Here is a 22,143-nt window from a genome sequence, read left to right as displayed (position 1 = left end):
GCTCTTTCCTTATGATGAACAGCATGCTTGTGCTGGAATAGTCCACAGATGTGGGCAGGTAATAGTGTTCATAGTTGTGGTCTTTCAGTCCCCAGCTACCACTAGTGCCAGTGCCCAGGATAACCTAGCTTTTGATTTTACATTCAAACATTGTCATTATTATTCTACATTTTTTTTGAATTGCTGCCGTTTCTGAGAACACTGTTTTGTAATCCAGTCGTGTCCCTTTTCCTGTGTATGCGTCTGTTAATTGTTTGGTACACATGATGAGGTGCCCTGATTTCTCCCGTGGTACTGTCCACGAAGACGTGTGCACTTTTCCTCCACCTCGGCCCAGCTCTCTCCCGGTCTGTCCTCACCACCACAGACAAAAAACACCAAAAACCTGATTGGCTTTGTGAGGTGAATCTACTCACAGCAAATTCACTCAAAAAGATAAATAATAGGTTATAGAGTAGCAGTCAGTCATTTTAAGTTTAATTTTGAGGCAGATTTCACTGTTCTTTTTGACCAGCATTGAATACAAAAGTCCATCCACGGTTCAGGATGAAACCTTCCACCTTTGTGGAAGAAGTATTATTCTATGCATTTCCTTTGATAGTTTAATGCTTTAAGAATGTGCCAAAAATATTGATCTTTATCACCGAGAAGTGTTCTGATGAGAGGCCTGGTTGAGACCTGAGTGGCTCGAGGAGAAAGAGGGAGGTTGTAGTGAATATGAAGGGCTGACACCCCACAGGTGTTTCTTACAAATTGCACTGTCATTTATTTTGTTTATTAGGGGGGAAAAATTCAGGGAGAATTATCATTTGTAAGAAATCTGGGCACTTAAAGTTTCAATCTGACCACTTTCTAAATACGACCACTTGGGAATGACAGGTACTTACTCTTTTGTAATACATTTTTTAAATAATTCCATTCAACCAGTGTTATTGTATCATGTTTTCCCTTAAAATAAAACATGTAAATTAAAAAAAGAAACCTGCGTCTGACTTACTTCAACAAATTAATTTACTCTTTGTCATTTTCATTGCAAGAATCAAGTTTACGAGGACCAGGTAAAACAGTCGAGACAAAGGTAAATGTAGGTGTTGGACAAAAAGAGAGTCTTGAGAGTTCAAGTCAGTGCACAGTTTAGCAGTCTGCTTCAATAAATAAAAATGTAAATCTATGTACCACAGTTTTTTACCTTGTGTTGATAGGTGAATCTCGCCAGTCCATTTGCTCTCACTGACTGCGGGAGCGACATGGGATTCTTACATGTGATACTGCATGCCAACTACAGCACACAAGCGTTGTCTCGTCACTTAACTCAAGATCAAAGACCGTAAGGGATATAGACGAAGACAAGGGACAACACATTGACATTACCAGACTCCCTCAAAGGTCCAATTTGATCTACCAACATCCTGCCTTAAGACTTTAGTTGATGAGAGCAAGGGGGGATTTCAACGTGCTGTGTCTGCACATCGATGTGGAGCTCACTGTGTTGCAATAGACATGTCCAGATAGAATCGTGTTGGGAGACTGTGACCTTATTGCAACACTGCATACATCTCTGATTGACATATTTGTGGGAGGGGAGGGTCTAATGGTCACATTTTAAAAGGGCATTTGTAATCAAAACTAAGTAAGTCACATAGTAACACTAGTAAACTAGTCTACAAAGGGGTGAAAACGAAAAAAAGAATTATTTCCATTCTATAACCATACTTACTCTAGTGATGGCAATGGGTAGTATGGGGGACAATTTATCAATCTAAATGCATGTTCTTATTCATACATACAGTGCCTTCAGAAAGTATTCACACCCCTAGACTTTTTCCACATTGTTGCGTTACAGCCTGAATAAAACCTTTATTAAATTGAGATTTTGTGTCACTGGCCTACACACAATACCCCATAATGTCAAAGTGGAATTATGTTTTTAGATATTTTTACAAATTAATTACAAATGAAAAGCTGAAATGTCTTGAGTCAGTAAGTATTCAACCCCTTTGTTATAGCAAGCCTAAATAAGTTCAGGTATTCAACCCCTTTGTTATAGCAAGCCTAAATAAGTTCAGGAGTAAAAATGTGCTTATTAACAAGTCACATAAGTTGCATGGATTCACTCTGTGTGCAATAATAGTGGTTAACATGTAAGGTCCCTCAGTCGAGCAGTGAATTTCAACCACAAAGGCCAGGGAGGCTTTCCAAGGCCTCGCAAAGGGCAAAAAATAAAAAAGCAGACATTGCCTTTGAGCATGGTGAAATTATTATTACACTTTGCATGGTGTATCAATACACCCAGTCACGACAAAGATAAAAGCGTCCTTCCTAACTCAGTTAAAAACAGTTAAGAGTTTAATGGCTGTGATAGGAGAAAACTGAGCATGGCTCAACAACATTGTAGTTACACCACAATACTAATCTAAATGACAGAGTGAAAAAAAAAGGAAGCCTGTACAGAATAGAAAATATTCCAAAACATGTATCCTGTTTGCAACAAGGCACTAAAGTAATACTGCAAAACAATGTGAGAAAGAAATTAACTTTATGTCTTGGATACAAAGCGCTATGTTTGGGGCAAATCCAACACATCACTGAGTACCACTCTTCATATTTTCAAGCATGGTGGTGGCTGCATCATGTTATGGTATGCTTGTCATCCGCAAGGACTAGGGAGTTTTTTAGGATAAAAATAAACAGAATAAAGCTAGGCACAGACAAAATCCTAGAGGAAAACCTGGTTCAGTCTGCTTTCCAACAGACACTGGGAGTCTCAAGGCCAAATATACACTGGAGTTGCTTATCAAGACAACATTGAATGTTCCTGAGTTGCCTAGTTACAGTTTTGACTTAAAGTCGTCTTGAAAATCTATGGCAAGACTTGAAAATCGCTGTCTAGTAATGATCAACGATCATCTTGACAGAGCTTGAAGAATTTTATAAAGAATAATGTGCAAATATTGTACAATCCAGGTGTGTCAAAAACTCACAGCTGTATTCGCTGTCAAAGGTGATTCTAACATCTATTGACTCAGGGTTGTGCAAAAATTGCTACAAAATGTAAAAACATTTTTTCACTTTGTCATTATGGAGTATTGTGTGTAGATGGGTGAGAAAAAAACAATTTAATCCATTTTGAATTCAGGCTGTAACACAACAAAATCTGGAACAAGTCAAGGTGTATGAATACTTTCTGAAGGCACTATTTAATTAGTTAATTGGGGTTAAAGAAAATAATAAATCATATAGAAAAATAAATCTAGTCAGGGTGACCAAATATATCAACCATCCATCCAAACAATATTACCAAGTCTCACTGCTACTCCTGCACACTCATGCTACTCCATAGCTGCCCAAGAAGACGACCCATTGTAGTTTGGCAAAATTCACACTATAGGGCACTGAGGAGTGAGCTGTGGGTATAGAAATGTCTAATCCCACATCAGCCCCTAGTACCTACTCCTTATGGAGAGGACTGGATAGGTGTAAACAAACTGGTGAAAATGTCACCTAGCCTATCTGAGCACAAGGTAACGCTATTACCATATTTCTTACACCTATCAAATTCTCTCAGATCATAGGGGAAAATAGGGGTTAGGGACTAGGAGATGATGTGGGATTGGGTTTACGAGGAAATGTTTGACATCTGATTTCACGGGGACAGGAAGACCAGAGTGCATTCTGACTTGACAGCCATTGAAGGAACTGACTAGATGGCTAAACTTGGCAGAGAGAAATGATTCAACACGTTTCATTTCCAAAGAGGAACAAAGGACATAGATTGGGTGGTAAAAAAAAAAGAAAAAAAGATGAGCAGCTTGGTCTGCCCCCGTTTTGTTACTGGCTAGAGCTCGTTGTCGGTGTGAGGAGTCTGAATGAGGAAGAGGAGTGGCTTAATGCTGCTTGGTCTTGGGCGTTGTGATTCTGCGCACCACACTGTAGAGAACCACAAAGTGCTGAAGAGAGAGAAAAAAGTGAGAAAGACATTACCCAGCTAGCACATAATGTTCTGAGAACCATATATTTCTTAGAGCTTGGTGAGAGCGTAGTTGTCCTATGGTTATTTTGCATTCAACCTTTCCACAACCTTCTGGGAATGGTGCAGGATACCCAGCTAGCACATAACGTTAACCACAGAACCATATGTTTCTTAGGTGGGAATTTCAATACTTCAGCATAAGTTTGATACAGGTTTCCTCATGGTTCTATTTAAAGTAATGTTCTGAAATTGTTCAGAGAACGTTAAAAAACAACATTCTTCTGTGGGAATTTCAGTACTTACTATAAAACATAACGTTGAAAGAACGTTCTAAGAATGTTATTTCAGAACATACATTCCATTCTCAGTGTCAACAAAACTCTCTATCCTCTATCTTGTTAAGTGTGGTCCTGTGTGTTGGCCGTGCCCACAAATTGGCCACACCTGATCTTACTGAGTGCTGTTTTCCTTTGAAGTGTGTTTGTTTAAATAGACAAAAATGAACAGCTAGCTCCATCTCGGTGGCGCAATGGTCTAATTCCATGGACAGAGAACAGAAGATCATAGGTTCGAATCTCCCTGACGCCGTGCCACAAAAATAAATGTGTTTGCATGACTAATGCCTAAGCAAATACATTTCCATATGTCTTATCTGTGCTTGGAGTTCAACAGTTAAACCAAAATAAGCTTGCAGTGTTATTAAAAGTCTTATTGAAACAATTTCTCAGAATGTTATTTAATTACCTATCATTTCCATTTTCAGGGAACCATAGTAAAACATTCTCAAAACCTCCCTGCAACCTAAAAAGTAATGTCCCCAGAACAGCCAAATGTTACCGGTCAGGAAACTTAATGCTTCGTTCCTAGAACCAATGGGAAACCAAAATGTATGTTTCCATAACTTCCATGGAACCAAATGTGCTAGCTGGGTATTGTTAACCCCTTAAATAACCAGGTAAGGCGAACTGAGAAGAAAGCATTCATCTGATTTACAGCAATGACCGGGGTAGGAGTTGCAGGGTTAGGCTAGGTCAACAGACTAATGACCATACATCAAAATAACATTAGTAGCCATCAGAATGCGGATGTTGTATCGATACATACCTGGATGGACAGATATATCACTCCGAGGTAAGCTGCAATGCAGAATGCCAGAAGCAGGTCAAAGATGGCTGGTTTCACCCTGTTAGGAAAGTGGATATATAAAATGACAAGAGTGTTAAAGGGAGGGGAAAAAACTGATACAAAAGCAAGCTGAAGAGGTTTGAAATTAAAATCAATAGGCTTTTGCTCTATTGCACTAAAGCTCAGCACTCTGAGGGCTAAATACAGCAGGCAGCCATAACGTCTACCTGTAAGCATTCATGGTCTGTTTGAGCTGATCGTAGAAGACAAACTCTGGGTCTCTGGGGGGGGGAGAAAAAAGATTGCATTTGTCACTGTAACGTCATCCATTTCTAAACCATACAGGTCATTTGTTAAATGAACAACAGTAAATAGAAAGTGTAAAAATCACATCCATCCCAGACTATTTGATTCTTACAATTGATCTTCTACAATAAAAGGAGTGATTCTGTCACAGTTTTTGACCACTATGAGCACTCTTAGTAGTTCTGTGATTCCTCCAAGGTAAACACGGCAGAACCAGTAGCTGTGGCCAGTCAAGAGGACCATTGACACCCTGTATTAGCCGTAACGCAGAGGTCAGTGACTGGTCACCTCTTGTCAGCCTTGACGTAGTGCCTACGGACGTCCTTCAGGTACCGTCCCAGGTGGTACTCCAGGGTGCTGACCACACTGCTGTCCTTGTCCACCAGCTGGGCAGCCCGCGGCTGGGCTGTCAGCCAGTCCACCACCGACGACAGCTGCTCCTCCTGCATCTGCTGGCCGTGCAGGCAACACACACAGACACACAAATACACACATTCATAATCAGTGGCGTATAGTACACACCTTGACACGTACTTGTCTTGTTAAGTACACACACACACACACACATCTTGACCCCGACTAACTGTCCATGCTATAACAGCTACATACTAACACTAGCCTAAGGGGACCACTGGTTGCCCACTGCTCAAAGTCCTGGTGTGTATAGCAGCCTTTCAAAAAGGCTTGGTTAAGGTCATGTCAGAGACAGCCTCACAGGGACAGTAGGGTCAAGCCACGTTCAATCACTCACCATTTGTTCAGTGAAAATCTGTAGGTCACCTGGGGCACCCTGGACACACGAGAGAGAGAGAGGTCAAACCTGATGTGCAGGACAAAGAGCAACCCATACTGAACAAAAATATAAAGCAACATGTAAAGTGTTGGTCCCATGTTTCATGAGCTGAAAGAAAAGATCCCAGAAATGTTTCATATGCACAAAAAGCTTATTTCTCTCAAATTTCGAGCACAAATTTGTTTACATCCCTGTTAGTGAGCATTTCTCCCTCTCCAAGATAATCCACCTGACAGGTGTGGCATATCAAGAAGCTGATTAAACAGCATGATCATTACACAGGTGCACATTGTGCTGGGGACAATAAAAGGCCACTTTAAAATGTTCAGTTTTGTCACAACACAATGCCACAGATGTCTCAAGTTGAGGGAGTGTGCAATTGTCATGCTGACTGCAGGAATGTCCACCAGAGCTGTTGCCAGAGAATTTAAGGTTCATTTCTCTACTATAAGATGCCTCTGACGTCGTTTTAGAGAATTTGGCAGTACGTCCAACTGGCCTCACAACTGCAGACCCCTTGTAACCACACCAGCCCAGGACCTCCACATCCAGCTGATTCACCTGCGGGATCATCTGGGGGGGAGGATGCTGAGGAGTATTTCTGTCTGTAATAAAGCCCTTTTGTGGGGAAAAACTAATTCTGATTGGCTGTGCCTGGGTCGCCAGTGGGTGGGCCTTTATTTAACTAATTAACAAATTATTATTTACAATGACGACGCTGGGCCAATTGTGCGCTTCCCTATTGGTCTCCTAATCACGGCCGGTTGTGATACAGCCTGGAATCGAACCAGGGTCTGTAGTGATGCCTCTAGCAATGAGATGCAGTGCCTTAGACCGCTGCGCCACTGCCCACTGCCCATTGCTGCAGCCCTGCCCAGCCATTTGAAATCCATAGATTAGGGCCTAATGAATTTAATTTAAATTGACTGATTTCCTTATATGAACTGTGATCAAGTAAAATCTTTGAAATTGTTGCATGTTTTTGTTCAGTATAAATATCGAAAACAAAATGAAAAACGTCCATCGACTTTCATTACGTGGCTTTCAATATTGAAAACGTATATGGTGACGCCGACATGTTCTACATATCTTTACCTTCTCTGTGAGGTTGTAGATGACTCTGGCCAGCGACTCTGCAATCAGCTTTGTGTTCCTGCTAAGCTTTCTCAGATCCACATGAGGTCTGGAACCGTAAATCACAGTTAAAATTCACAGTTCAATTATCCAGCAATCAAGAGCAGCTCAACTCTGCAACACACTGATGGAGAATGTGAGGGGAGCACAGACAGTCCACTACACTGGGCGGGAGGTGGGGTGGAGGGGAGGTGGCAATGAGAAGGTTGGGAGCACAGACGGTTCACTACAGCGGGACGAAGGGGCACAATCCCAAATCAACCCGGTAGCCCAGTGTTTCTCAACCTTTTTATTTTTTATTCCAGGGGCCAGCAACCATGTTCCCATCTCCTTGAGGGACTGCTAACAATACAACTAAACACAGTATTAGTAACAGTTCATACTCCGGCAAGCAACATCACTTCATCAGATTTTAAGCAACATGGTAATGACTCCACCTTGCTGTGAGACAGATCTACAAAAAAAGTCCCACATCTACTCTCTGATCTAAGTCCCAAAGGCAGCGGTGTAGGCAATACGGCCCGGGGGGGAGCAGCAATGTGTGCAGGCTTTCGTTCAAGCCTAGCACTTACAACCTTGATTCAATAGATCCTAATGAGCAGTTGATTCTTTGAATGAGGTGTGATAGGTGAGCTGGGCCTAGGCAGGGTTTGGGGGTTGTGGATGGGGGGGTTGGATGCTCGGTCTCTTGGTCGGACTGCAGTAATAAACCCACCCAGCAGGGGGCTCTCCCGCTCCATGTTCAGAAGAGGGGGACACTGACCGCACGTCCATGATGCTGGAGCGCTGCACCTCGCGGTGGCTGTTGAGGTGGGACAGCGTGAAGGCCGGCAGCCGGCGGATCCCGAAGCGCTCGTGCTCCCACGCCAGTGTGTCGTCCGCCAGGTTTATCTTCTTGTGCACCATTGAGAACTTGACCTCTGGGTACTGGTTGGACGCCACCTGGGGGACAGGGTTTAAAGGTCCGAAAAACTTACAGTAGGGAACTTTGAGTGTACATGTAATGTGCTATGAGTGATCAATATTTATATATATATATATATCATTATAAACTGGGCGGTTCGAGCCCTGAATGGCTGATTGGCTGACAGCCGTGGTATATCAGACAGTACAACACGGGTATGACAAAACACTTATTTTTACTGCTCTAATTACGTTGGTATGCACTTTATAATAGCAATAAGGCACCTCGGGGGGGTTGTGGCATATGGCCAATATACCACGGCTAAGGGCTGTATCCAGGCATTCCTCGTTGCATCGTGTGTAAGAACATCCCTTAGCTGTGGTATATTGGCCATATACCACACCCCCTCGTGCCTTATTGCTTAATTTTACATATGTGAATTTAAATTATATAAATATAAAAATAATTCTACAAAAACAGTTATTATCTATGAAACGTATGTGGTTGATGTGATGGTCCTTACAGTCTCCAGCTCTTTGAGCAGGGCGTACTGGGCGGTTCCCTCTTTAGGGGGCTTGGACACGTGAAGGTGCAGACTGTCCCCGTTCCCCAGGGTGTCCAGACACAACACAAATGCCACATTGTCCTGCAACAGACTGGAGTCTGCAGAGAGGGACGACAGGATAGAGATAAAGGGGGAAAGGAAAAGAGACAGACTGTTTACACTGCCATATCTAACCAAATATACATTTCCATGATTCATGCACGCCCATTGTTTTGCACGCATGACCTCCATTTAATAACACTTGTGGCTGGGTTCATGTTTCATTCCATTTAATTTCCAGTGTGTATTGTACAGATGTTCTTCTGTGTTCCGCTGTAGCAGTCAAAAAACCCATCCTGTAACTGAGTCTACAGCCTTATCATGTGAGCTTAGTGTACCTGTATGATCCAGGTTGTCCTCCAGCCAGCGCTTGGTGCCTTGGTAGTTGAACTTCCCTCCTCCAGAGACAAAGAAAAGCAGGTTGTATCTAAGAAGACAGCAGGTGTGTTAGAAATGACAGGAGAGGCCATTCTTATCATTCTGGATATTCACACCCCTTGACTTATTTCACATTTTGTTGTGTCGCAGCCTGATTTCAAAACGGATTAAATATATGTTTTTTTCTCACCCATCTACACACAACACCCCATAATGACAATGTGAAATTTTAGCAAATGTATTGAAAAAAATACAGAAATATCTAATTTACATTCAGTACCAGTCAAAAGTTGACACACCTACTCATTCCTGGGTTTTTCTTTATTTTTACTATTTTTCTAATAATAGTGAAGACATCAACACATATGGAATCATGTAGTAACCAAAAAAGTGTTAAATCAAAATATATTTTATATTTGAGATTCTTCAAAGTAGCCACCCTTTGCCTTGATGACAGCTTTGCACACTCTTGGCATTCTCTCAATCAGCTTCATTTTTTTATTGAAACTTTATTTAACTAGGCAAGTCATTTAAGAACAAATTCTTATTTACAATGACGGCCTACCCCGGACGACGCTGGGCCAATTGTGCGCCGTCCTATGGGACTCTTAATCACGGCCGGATGTGATTCAGCCTGGATTCGAATCAGGGACTTTAGTGATGCCTCTTGCACTGAGATGCACTTGGGAGCAGCGGTCTACCTGGAATGCAATTCAATTAACAGGTGTGCCTTGTTAAAAGTTCTTTCCTTCTTAATGCATTTGAGCCAATAAGTTGTGTTGTGACAAGGTAGGCGTGGTATACAGAAGATAGCCCTATTTGGTAAAAGACCAAGTCCTTATTATGGCAAGAACAGCTCAAATAAGCAAAGAGAAACGACATTCCATCATTACTTTAAGACATGAAGGTCAGTCAATTCGGAAAATGTCAAGAACTTTGAAAGTTTCTTCAAGTGCGGTCGCAAAAACCATCAAGCGCTATGATGAAACTGGCTCTCATGAGGACCACCACAGGAAAGGAAGACCCAGAGTTACCTCTGCTGCAGAGGATAAGTTCATTACAGACACATCTCAACATCAACTGTTCAGATGAGACTGCGTAAAGCAGGCCTTCATGGTTGAATTGCTGCAAAGAAACCACCACTAAAGGACACCAATAAGAAGAAGAGACTTGCTTGAGCCAAGAAACACAAGTAATGGACATTAGACTGTGCTTTGGTCTGATGAGTCCAAATTTGAGATTTTTGGTTCCAACCACCGTGTGTTTGTGAGACGCAGAGTAGGTGAACGGATGATCTCTGCATGTGTGGTTCTCACCGTGAAGCATGGAGGAGGTGTGATGATGTTGGGGTGCTTTGCTGGTGACACGGATTTATTTAGAATTCAAGGCACACTTCAACAGCATTCTGCAGCGATACACCATCCCATCTGGTTTGTGCTTAGTGGGACTATCATTTGTTTTTCAACAGGACAATGACCCAACACACCTCCAGGCTGTGTATGGGCTATTTGAGCAAGAAGGAGAGTGATGGAGTGCTGCATCAAATGACTTGGCCTCCACAATCACCCGACCTCAACCCAATTGAGATGGTTTGGGATGAGTTGGACTGCAGACTAAAGGAAAAGCAGCCAACAAGTGCTCAGCATATGTGGGAACTGCTTCAAGACTGTTGGAAAAGCATTCCAGGTGAAGCTGGTTGAGAGAATGCCACGAGTGTGCAAAGCCTGTCATCAAGGCAAAGGGTGGCTACTTTGAAGAATCTCAAATATATTTTGTTTAACACTTTTTTGGTTACTACATGATGGAGAATAAGTGTTATGTCTGTGTTATGTCAGTATGGAGAATACGCCAACACAAGAGCTCACCTAACACCATGGAGAACAGCCAGTGTGCCATTACGCCAACACATTTACACTAACGTGGCCCCTCGTCTCAAACAGCACTCACACTCCAGAGTACACTTCGTCTAGGAATCGACAAATGTCTTCTAAGAACCACATCCTTTCTACTCTATTACTAAAACTAATCGACTCTTAAAAGCGAAATACTTTTGTGAACACAGGAAGAGTTGTTTTCTGACCACTGTAAGAGGTGTATTATTTTAGTTGTGAGTTTTACATGTGGAGTGCGATTTTCCTAAAGGGTGTGGAATGCTTAGGCACAAGGAAAGAAACGTGTGGATAGCATTGTAATAAGCCTGCTTTCTCTGAGGAGCTGTGGACCTGTGTTGCTCACCCAGCATGTGTCCTCTTGTAGGTGTAGAGTCTGGAGAAGAGCCTGGCTAACTCCAGCAGCATAGACACCCCACTGCCGTTAGAGTCTGCTCCATAGGACAGCCACTGGACAGAACAACACCAAAGACATTTAATTAGCATTTTCACTTCTGGTGGAGGAGAATTCTGCAACATAAATAAATAGAACTATCATACAGTAAAAAATATTATAAATATAGCATATCATAGAATATATTTAGGTGTATTAACTTCTTATGGCTGCAGGGGCAGTATTGAGTAGCTTGGATGAAAAGGTGCCCAGAGGTGCCCAGAGTAAACTGCCTGCTCCTCAGTCCCAGTTGCTAATATATGCATATTATTATTAGTATTGGATAGAAATCACTGAAGTTTCTAAAACTGTTTGAATGATGTCTGTGAGTATAACAGAACTCATATGGCAGGCAAAAACCTGAGAAAAAATCCAACCAGGAAGTGGGAAATCTGAGGTTTGTAGGTTTTCAACTCTTCGCCTATCGAATACACAGTGGGATATGGGTCATTTTGCACTTCCTAAGGCTTCCACTAGATGTCAACAGTCTTTAGAATCTTGTCTGATGCTTCTACTGTGAAGGGGGGCCGAATGAGAGGGGATTGAGTAAGGTCTACCATGACCTGAACATGCGCGTTCATGTGAGAGCGAGCTCTGTTCCATCGCACTTCTGAAGACAAAGGAATTCTCCGGTTGGAACATTATTGAAGATTTATGTTGAAAACATCCTAAAGATTGATTCAATATATCGTTTGACATGTTTCTACTGACTGTTACGTAACTTTTTGACATTTCGTCTGCTTTTAGTGAACGCTCTTCGTGACTTTGGATTTGTTTACCAAACACGCTAACAAAAGTAGCTATTTGGACATAAATGATGGACATTACCGAACAAATCAAACATTTATTGTGGAACTGGGATTCCTGGGAGTGCATTCTGATGAAGATCATCAAAGGTAAGTGAATATTTATAATGTTATTTCTGACTTCTGTTGACTGCACAATATGGCGGATATATTTTTGTCTTGATTGGGCTCTGAGTGCCGACCTCAGATTATTGCATGGTTTGCTTTTTCCGTAAAGCTTTTTGAAATCTGACACAGCGGTTGCATTAAGGAGAAGTGGATCTAAAATTCCATGTATAACACTTGATCTTTGATCAACGTTTATTATGAGTATTTCTGGAAATTGATGTGGCTCTCTGCAAAATCCCCGGATGTTTTTGGAACTACTGAACATAACGCGCCAATGTATACTGAGATTTTGTTATATAAATATGAACTTTACCGAACAAAACATACATGTATTGTGTAACATGAAGTCCTATGAGTGTCATCTGATGAAGATCATCAAAGGTTAGTGATTCATTTTATCTCTATTTCTGCTTTATGTGACTCCTGTCTTTGGCTGGAAAAATGGCTGTGTTTTTCGGTGATTTGGCGGTGACCTAACATAATCGTTTGTGGTGCTTTCGCTGTAAAGCCTTTTTGAAATCGGACACTGTGGTGGGATTAACAACAAGATTACCTTTAAAATGGTATAAGATAGTTGTATGTTTGAGGAATTTTAATTATGAGATTTCTGTTTGAATTTGGCGCCCTGCACTTTCACTGGCTGTTGTCATATCGATCCCGTTAACGGGATTGCAGCCCTAAACAGTTAAGGGAGAGCTGGTTGTACCGGAGCGACACCAAAGGAGTCATAGTGAGCCACCAGGACAATGGTGGGCAGGTCCTCTCCTCCAGTTCCAGCCAGTCGCCCCTAGGAGAGGACAGAGAGACAGTTATTAGACAAAAGTATATTGTATATCAGTTCTATAACATCTCGAAACAACAATCTACTACTACATTAATGTTCTGTGTTATGTCATGTTTCATGTGGACTCCAGGAAGAGTAGCTGCTGCTTTAGCAACAGCTGATGGGGATCCTAATAAAATACTACATTTGCTGTCATCTTATATGAAAGTAAAGTATGTAGCCAAGGGTATGAGACTCAAGACATCAACAAAGACAGGCATGGAATACCTACCACAAGGACTTAACTTCTTCTTAATAGGGGGCGCCATTTCCACTTTGGGAAAAAATAGTGCCCAAATTAAACGGCCTCGTACTCTGTTCTAGATCATATGATATGCATATTATTATTACTATTGGATAGAAAACACTCTGACGTTTCTAAAACTGTTTGAATTATATCTGAGAGTAAAACAGAACTCATTTGGCAGGCAAACTTCCAAATAGGAAGTGAAAATTCTGAAATGGGTCTCTGTGAAGGGCTGCTCCTATTCAATTGCCTTGTATTTATGGATATGTATGCACTTCATACGCCTTCCACTAGATGTCAACAGGCAGTAGAATGTTGAATGAGGTGTCTAGCCTGATGTGGGACCGAATGAGAGCTTTTGGAGTGACAGGTCAGCCATATTGGCAGTATTTTGCTGCGCACCTGGGTGCACCATATCGTTTTCTGCAATGCGTTAGGTAGACACGAAGAAATGCTCCGTCTGGGACGTTATTGGATACATACGAGAAAAACATCCTAAAGATGGATTTTCAACTGAGTTTGACCAGTTTATTCGACTTTTATTATGACTTTTGGAATTTTTCGTTCCATGCGCCAAACTTTCATGGACACGTGAGCCCCACTATGCTAGCCAAAGTTGCTAATTCGACAGAAGAAATGGACATTCTAAAACAAAACAACGATTTATTGTGGAACTAGGACTCCTGGCACTGCATTCTGATGAAAGTTCATCAAAGGTAAGAGAATATTTATGATGTTATTTCGTATTTTTGTTGAATATGTTGACTCCAACATGGCGGAGAATGGCTGAGCGCTGTCTCAGATTATTGTATGCTGTGCTTTTTACTAAAGTTATTTTTTTTAAATCTAACACAGCGGTTGCAATAAGAACCAGTGTATCTTTAATTATATGTCCAACATGTATTTTTCAGCAAAGTTTATAATGAGATTTTCTGTTAGATTACGTGACTCTCCAACATTTCTCCGGACAATTTGGAGCATTTTTGCGCCATGTTCACAATGTAAAACCAGGGTTTGTAGCTATAAATATGCACATTTTCGAACAAAACATAAATGTATTGTATAACATGATGTTATAAGACTGTCATCTGATGAAGTTGTTCAAAGGTTAGTGATTAATTTTATCTCTATTTGTGGGTTTTGTGAAAGCTATCTTTGCGGTGAAAAAATGGCGTTGTGTGTTGGGCTATTGTGGTGAGCTAACATAAATATATGTTGTGTTTTCGCTGTAAAACATTTAAAAAAATCGGACATGTTGGCTGGATTCACAAGATGTTTATCTTTCATTTGCTGTATTGGACTTGTGATTTCATGATTATATTATATGATATTCCCTGTGGCGCTAGGCTAGGCTATGCTAGTCAGCGTTTCTGATGAGGAGGATCCCGGATCCGGGAGGGTGATTTTAAACTTAAACCCATTATGTGAAACAATGCCATTGACTGGTGACCGTATGCATTAGGTAGAAAGGAACACTTGAGGACTCAGGAAATTTACTGGAGTCGCCTAATCTCCTACTACAGGGCTAAATCCATTATTTCCCTGGGTTTGACACCTACCTTAGTTCAACACACACACACACACACACTCTAGAATATCATATAGACCCAAGAATGACACAAGGTTAAGAAAACTAACACGTTATTTGCTTCTAAATCACTTAACACCTTACGTGTGAGCAGTGTGTTAATGTGAGTACTGCTCCACTGGTAGCCTAATATCATAAAATATGTCACCCATTAACACTAACGTGGATGTCTGGATTAAATGTCACAGAGCTACATAAAGCATTAAACAGATAAAGGATAGTGGTTTAACCATAATGATTCTCACCTCTAGACTGGTAATGGCCCAGTCACTCACTGCCTTGCTCTGAGCCCCACTCGTCACCATCTGAAAGCCATTGGCTGTGGCTGTGTGGATCAGCACTGTGAAGGCATGGGGAAAAGGGGTCATTAAATCCCTCAAAAGAATTTCACTAGAAAGAATTTCCTCTGACAGCGTTTCGACCAACAGTTTTCAACACAATATTTGTAAATGTCCTGCACCTTCAGCTGCAGAGGAGGAGCCCTGGGAGGAGGAGGAGGTGAGGGTCTGTGTGTAGATGGAGAGCAGCTCATCATCCTCCAGAGCAAAGTAAACCGGGACAATGGTCTCTGTGGCCAGCATCTCTGGCTCCAGCTCCATGAACTGCTACAACAGAGGAATAAGGAATGCCAGGTTATCATTCACAAGATAACAACATTACCAGGGCAGCAGTGTGAATGTGAAACAGCATAACATTTGGACACTTTGGCCTACTTCACTCCAGCAAGTCTGGTTTTTCAAGTTTTGCTTTGAGTTACAACTGATAAGGAGGGAGTGTTGTGACTGATAGTTTTCCTTGAGTGTAACAGAAACTCACTTTACAAGAACACCAAAGGAGCTCTAGCTTTAAAAGCAACTCAGGACCTTGCCTCTTGATTTGACTAGTTTGATGAACGGTCATAAAACCCACTCATAAGGCATTATTACCTGTACTATGTCCTGCGGCATGGTGGACATATTCTTGGGGAGAATGATGACCACAGCCCCAGCGGACTGGCGCAGGGCTTTCTGGTATCTCTCATAGGAGAAGTCCACCAGCCGCATGATGACACAGCGGCGGCTTAGCACTTCCGCCTCCACAGTGCGCGCTTCCGTGTTCAATATGGCATTCCTGGTACCTGGGAATCACAAGTGGGATCAGATCAGTTGGGGAGGGATGTGTGGAAACACCATTGATGCTATGCTGTAGTAGTAGGCTATTAGGCAGGGCAAACTCGTTTTTGTGATTGCTGATATTTCATCAAAATATATCAAATCACAGCACATTTTTTTAATCATTCAGAAGTTTTTACCTGATTAAGTACAATACCATTGGAAATGAATGTTGAAAGTTCAATTTATATTCCTAAAACTTCAATTGAAAATTATGCCGCCACTGTTTCCTGTTCACAAGACATTTTGATAAATAGCCCAATGTCAAAACACAGTTTTGACGTGTCCAAATCAACAACAAGAAACAGTTTGTCATAGTACATTTTATGTTTTGAATTTTCACTATCTACACACACATATGCAACAATAGTAATCATATTACTTGGAATATTTTTTAAAGCAGCTTGTACACTGCACCCGCACCAAAAACCCTGTTGTTTTGACAAGTGGTAATAAATCACTCATATTGATTAGGCGGGAAATCAGGTTGTACGCGCTGTTGATACTACCACAACTCAAATACCACATGGAAACTGGAGATATTTTTGCATCACTGTTTTCTATAACTAAGCTTTGTTGTACAATTAAAAAGGTCAAATACACTGCATTTCAAACAGTAAGCAAAAATCGAATGAATTCAGGGCTTGTGAAATTATACATAGGCTAAATATAAGCCTTCCACAACCATAAAACCCACAAATAATGTAATAATTTAATCAAAATAGTTTAAGCTGTTTTTTCGCAATAATCACTGATCTGGCTTTCACGTCTATGAAAACGCCCTTTTTGTTACAAATTTAAGATGAACCAATCATAATGGACATTCACTTATTGTAGCAGGCATTATAGAAAATTAACACAGGTCTGAACACAGAAATTCTGGTTGAGAATGAAACGACTGAACAGCACAGCAAGTAAGTGAAAGAAATCAGTTTTGATGATGTTTTACTGGTAAATGGGGACATATGTAAATGCCAACAAAATAAAGTTTTGGTCAGTGTGGTGTGTGTGTGTAACCTTTATTTAACAAGGCAAGTCAGTTAAGAACAAATTCTTATTTACAATGACGGCCCGGACGATGCTGGGCAAATTGTTCGCCGCCCTATGGGACTCCCAATCACAGCCGGATGTGTTACAGCTTGGATTCGAACCAGGGACTGTAGTGATGCCTCTTGCACTGAGATCCAGTGCCTTAGACTGCTGCGTCCATGTGTGTGTGTTAACTATTTAACTGTACTAGAATGCTTAAAAGGCAGCTAAAATTTTAAATATCGGTATCGTTATTTTTTTGTCAAGGAAAGTATTGGATATCGGTATCAACCAAAAATGTCATATTGGTGCATCACTAGAAATAATTTTGTAAGAAGTTGGGTGATTAATAAAAACAGATACAGTAAGATAGGATAACCTTGCCTAATTCCGCTCTTTAACTCAAATCGAGGTGCCATGTTTAAGTTTTATAGAGATATTTCCATTTGTATAGAGAGTCTTAACAACCTTTCAGAAAAAAATCCCCAAAGACACATTTCTCAAAGGAGTGGAAGAGGAACTGATGCTCTACTGTGTCAAATGCTTTATAAAAATCAAAAATAATATGAAGCTATCCTCGGTTATTAGGTCTGAGTAGTCAAGTATGTCTAATATTAGTCTGATATTGTTAGAAATATCTCTGTTCCTCATAAAGCAAGACTGTTTCATCAATGATTGCATCCAGGACTTCTTTAATTATTTTTGCAAGTAGTAAGGCTAATATCTTAGTCATTATTAAGAAGACAAACTGGAGGCCAGTTATCGATGAGCAGCGCTTCTTTAGGCTTAGGTATCAGTGTTATTAACCCCTGACTCATTGTCCCTCATTGGAGGGAGAACATTGTTTTTAATACTCTCTAAAAAGACTTCAAGTAGGAAGGGAGCGACTTGTTCAGAAAATAACTATAAGGCCATCCCATCCCAGCATCACTTTTGAAGTTGAGACTGGTGTTTTGCAGGTACTATTTAATGAAGCTGCCAGTTGAGGACTTGTGAGGCATCTGTTTCTCAAACTAGACACTCCAATGTACTTGTCCTCTTGTTCAGTTGTGCACCGGGGTCTCCCACTCTTTCTATTCTGGTTAGAGCCCATTTGCGTTGTTCTGTGAAGGGAGTAGTACACATTATTACACATTAGTAGTACACAGCATTGTACGAGATCTTCAGTTTCTTGGCAACTTCTCGCATGGAATAGCCTTCATTTCTCAGAACAAGAATAGACTAACGAGTTTCAGAAGAAAGGTCTTTGTTTCTGGCCATTTTGAGCCTGCAATCGAACCCACAAATGCTGATGCTCCAGATACTCAACTAGTCTAAAGAAGGCCAGTTTATTGCTTCTTTAAATCAGAAGAACAGTTTTTAGCTGTACTAACATAATTACAAAAGGGTTTTCTAATGATCAATTAGCCTTCTAAATTGATAAACTTGGATTAGCTAACACAACGTGCCATTGGAACACAGGAGTGATGGTTGCTGATAATGGGCCTCTGTACACCTATGAAGATATTCCATTTAAAAATCTGCCATTTCCAGCTACAATAGTCATTCACAACATTAACTATGTCTACACTGTAGTTCCGATCAATTTGATGTTATTTTAAAATGGACAATTGTTTTTGCTTTTCTTTCAAAAACAAGGACATTTCTAAGTGACCCAACACTTTTGAACGGTAGTATAAATATATAAAATCCAGTTTATTTTAATCTATATATACAGTGCCTTGCGAAAGTATTCACCCCCCTTGACATTTTCCTTATTTTGTTTGCTTACAACCTGGAATTAAAATAGATTTTTGGCGGGTTTGTATCATTTGATTTACACAACATGCCTACTACTTTGAAGATGCAAAATATATATTTTTGTGAAACAAACAAGAAATAAGACAAAAATTAAAACTTGAGCGTGCATAACTATTCACCCACCCAAAGTCAATACTTTGTAGAGCCACCTTTTTCAGCAATTACAACGGTAAGTCTCTTGGGATGTCTCTATAAGCTTGGCACATCTAGCCACTGGGATTTTTGCCCATTCTTCAAGGCAAAACTGCTCCAGCTCCTTCAAGTTGGATGGGTTCCGCTGGTGTACAGCAATCTTTAAGTCATACCACAGATTCTCAATTGGATTGAGGTCTGGGCTTTGACTAGGCCATTCCAAGACATGTAAATGTTTCCCCTTAAACCACTCGAGTGTTGCTAAAGCAGTATGCTTAGGGTCATTGTCCTGCTGGAAGGTGAACCTGTCCCAGTCTCAAATCTCTGGAAGACTGAAACAGGTTTCCCTCAAGTATTTCCCTGTATTTAGCGCCATCCATAATTCCTTCAATTCTGACCAGTTTCCCATTCCCCGCCGATGAAAAACATCCCCACAGCATGATGCTGCCACCACCATGCTTCACTGTGGGGATGGTATTCTCGGGGTGATGAGAGGTGTTGGGTTTGTGCCAGACATAGCATTTTCCTTGATGGCCAAAAAGCTCAATTTTAGTCTCATCTGACCAGAGTACCTTCTTCCATATTTGGGGAGTCTCCCACCTGCCATTTGGCGAACACCAAATGTGTTTGCTTATTTTTTTCTTTAAGCAATGTTTTTTTTCTGGCCACTTCGATAAAGCCCAGCTCTGTGGAGTGTATGGCTTAAAATGGTCCTATGGACAGATACTCCAATCTCCACTGTGGAGCTTTGCAGCTCCTTCAGGGTTATATTTGGTCTCTTTGTTGCCTCTCTGATTAATGCCCTCCTTGCCTGGTTCGTGAGTGTTGGTGGGCGGCCTTCTCTTGGCAGGTTTGTTGTGGTGCCATATTATTTCCTTTTTTTTTTATTAATGGATTTAAATGGTGCTCCGTGGAATGTTCAAAGTTTCAGATCTTTTTTTATAACCCAACCCTGATCTGTACTTCTCCAAACTTTGTCCCTGACCAGTTTGGAGAGCTCCTTGATCTTCATGGTGCCGCTTGCTTAGTGGTGTTGCAGACTCTGGGGACTTTCAGAACAGGTGTATATATACTGAGATCATGTGACACTTAGATTGCATACAGGTGGACTTTATTTAATTAATTATGTGACTTCTGAAGGTAATTGGTTGCACCAGATCTTATTTAGGGGCTTCATAGCAAAGGGGGTGAAAAACATATGCATGCACCACTTTTTTTTTAGAATTTTGAAACAAGTACATTTTTTCATTTCACTTCACCAATTTGGACTATTTTGTGTATGTCCATCACATGAAATCGAAATAAAAAGAAATTTAAATTACAGGTTGTAATGCAACAAAATAGGAAAAATGGCAAGGGAGGTGAATACTTTTGCAAGGCACTGTATTATCCAGTTTATTTTGTAACTCAATCAGTTCCACCTTCTCCTCCCCCGAGAGGCCGGCTGGGGACCTCTGAGAAAGGGAAGTTATCTTAATGATCACCTTTTCCTCCTCAACTCTTCTGGTCTTAGCAAGATGACTACCATATTTTATGAGGTCTTTGGCCACTTCAAATTTAAAGAGCTCCCAGTTCTTGCAATAAGATTCACAAGCCCTTTCCCAAAAGTGTGAGAAGACCTTTAACCTCAAACTTAACTATATCATTATTTAATAAGGAGCTATTTAGCTTCCAGTAGGATGCACTACCAAATATGTTGACGTCAATGTAAATGGCCATATGGTCTGTGAAGGGAGTAGTACAAATATTTGTAGTACTACAGTAATGAGTGTAATGTCATTGTAACTGATCACAAGACAAATAAAGTGACCAAAGGGGTAACAGTCCGAGTGTAGAATATTACTACCAAAGGTATTTGTCCTTGTAATGACCTCAAGCGCTGCGTTCACCGCTTTTTCCTTTCTTTGGAAAGCCAAATATCGTTGCCCCACTTCCAGAAAGTTTGAGAGGTAGTATATCTGTTACATCTGCTATCCAACGCATCAACAGATTACACATCCATTTTCAGTTAAACCTTGCACATGAATTATACTACAATGTTGGCATATCCTAAAATAATACTTTTATTTCCCATTTGACCTATATTTTAATTGCATAGACAATCAGGGGAAATCCAGAAAATCAAGTGTCACAAGCATATGAAGATGGCTTGCTAGAAGGGTAATGTTCCTCCAGCTGCGCCCACATGCAGGAACCAATGGGATGCTAGGGGGGATGCTCACACGCAGGAACGCCCCGAATTGCGGGCCCCAATAACACACTGACACACTCGTTAGCTAGCGTTAGCTAGCTAGGACTGTGCAATAACAGAGAGCGTTTACTTAGCGAAAGAGCTATGCCTTATAGTGTGGTAGCTAACTACAGGACTGCATTTCCATTCAATAATTGCACAAAATACCATTTTTAAATGCTTACCGTACGGTTGTCCCTGCAGGTCATACTGCTGCATGCGGTACACGGTGAATTCGTGTGCCGCTTCGGCTGGAAGGGGTGAGACGAGAATCAGCACCGCGGGGATAAACACAATGAAAGTCAGGGGGAAAGAGGACTTAAACATGTTATCGAACACCTCACTAGCCTCCTCAAACATCTTGATCTTGGTATTATGGTCTAAACAACAGTAAATTGATAATCTAGGCAGTTGCCGGATCGAATCTAGTCGCTAGCCTAGCTGTCATTCACTAACACAGTCGACACAAGTGGATTTTAATATGGCGAAAAGCTTGGCCACCTAACTAAACACGCACGAGCTTGCTTTTTGAATGGCATGGACATATTATTGTTACGTCTTCCATATCTGTAATGAACATTCTTTATCATAAAACATTCATATCATAATTTGTCCCATTCATTGATTTATTTAATGAGAATATTAATCGCTGGGAATTTAAGAAATCTCTGCTGATAAGGGTCCTACAGGGGC

The 22,143-nt window shown here is 41.0% G+C and overlaps 1 protein-coding gene across 5 annotated transcripts; it reads right to left on the bottom strand.

Moving 5' to 3' along the window:
* Positions 1–3,097: 3,097 nt before the first annotated feature.
* LOC120054709 (nicalin-1) lies at positions 3,098–21,926 on the bottom strand. 5 transcript variants are annotated; one of them, XM_039002255.1, is made up of 15 exons: positions 21,636–21,926; positions 16,035–16,225; positions 15,569–15,713; positions 15,354–15,448; positions 13,157–13,237; positions 11,450–11,553; positions 9,175–9,263; positions 8,756–8,895; positions 8,044–8,270; positions 7,290–7,377; positions 6,153–6,191; positions 5,690–5,853; positions 5,323–5,376; positions 5,075–5,153; positions 3,098–3,947 (listed from the first exon to the last, which is right to left on the bottom strand). In XM_039002255.1, the coding sequence occupies exons 1-15, from the start codon at positions 21,808–21,810 to the stop codon at positions 3,885–3,887; spliced, it is 1,734 nt and encodes a 577-aa protein (XP_038858183.1). In that variant the 5' UTR covers positions 21,811–21,926; the 3' UTR covers positions 3,098–3,884. The 5 variants fall into 5 exon arrangements, with proteins under 5 accessions (XP_038858183.1, XP_038858185.1, XP_038858187.1 ...); XM_039002257.1 differs by having other exon boundaries at positions 5,690–5,850; XM_039002259.1 differs by having other exon boundaries at positions 8,092–8,270.
* Positions 21,927–22,143: the final 217 nt, after the last annotated feature.

This window comes from Salvelinus namaycush, chromosome 10 (assembly GCF_016432855.1).
Source record: "Salvelinus namaycush isolate Seneca chromosome 10, SaNama_1.0, whole genome shotgun sequence".
Lineage (NCBI taxonomy): Eukaryota > Metazoa > Chordata > Actinopteri > Salmoniformes > Salmonidae > Salvelinus > Salvelinus namaycush.
This window is presented reverse-complemented; position numbering and strand designations above follow the sequence as displayed.

Excerpts from the sequence above, each read along its gene's own strand:
- LOC120054709 (XM_039002255.1), bottom strand. The coding sequence starts at position 21,810 with ATGTTTGAGGAGGCTAGTGAGGTGTTCGATAACATGTTTAAGTCCTCT. Across the intron at positions 15,449-15,568 it reads CTCCTCCTCTGCAGCTGAAG|TGCTGATCCACACAGCCACA; the intron begins GTGCAGGACATT and ends ATGCCTTCACAG. Across the intron at positions 5,854-6,152 it reads AGATTTTCACTGAACAAATG|CAGATGCAGGAGGAGCAGCT; the intron begins GTGAGTGATTGA and ends CTGCACGGCCAG.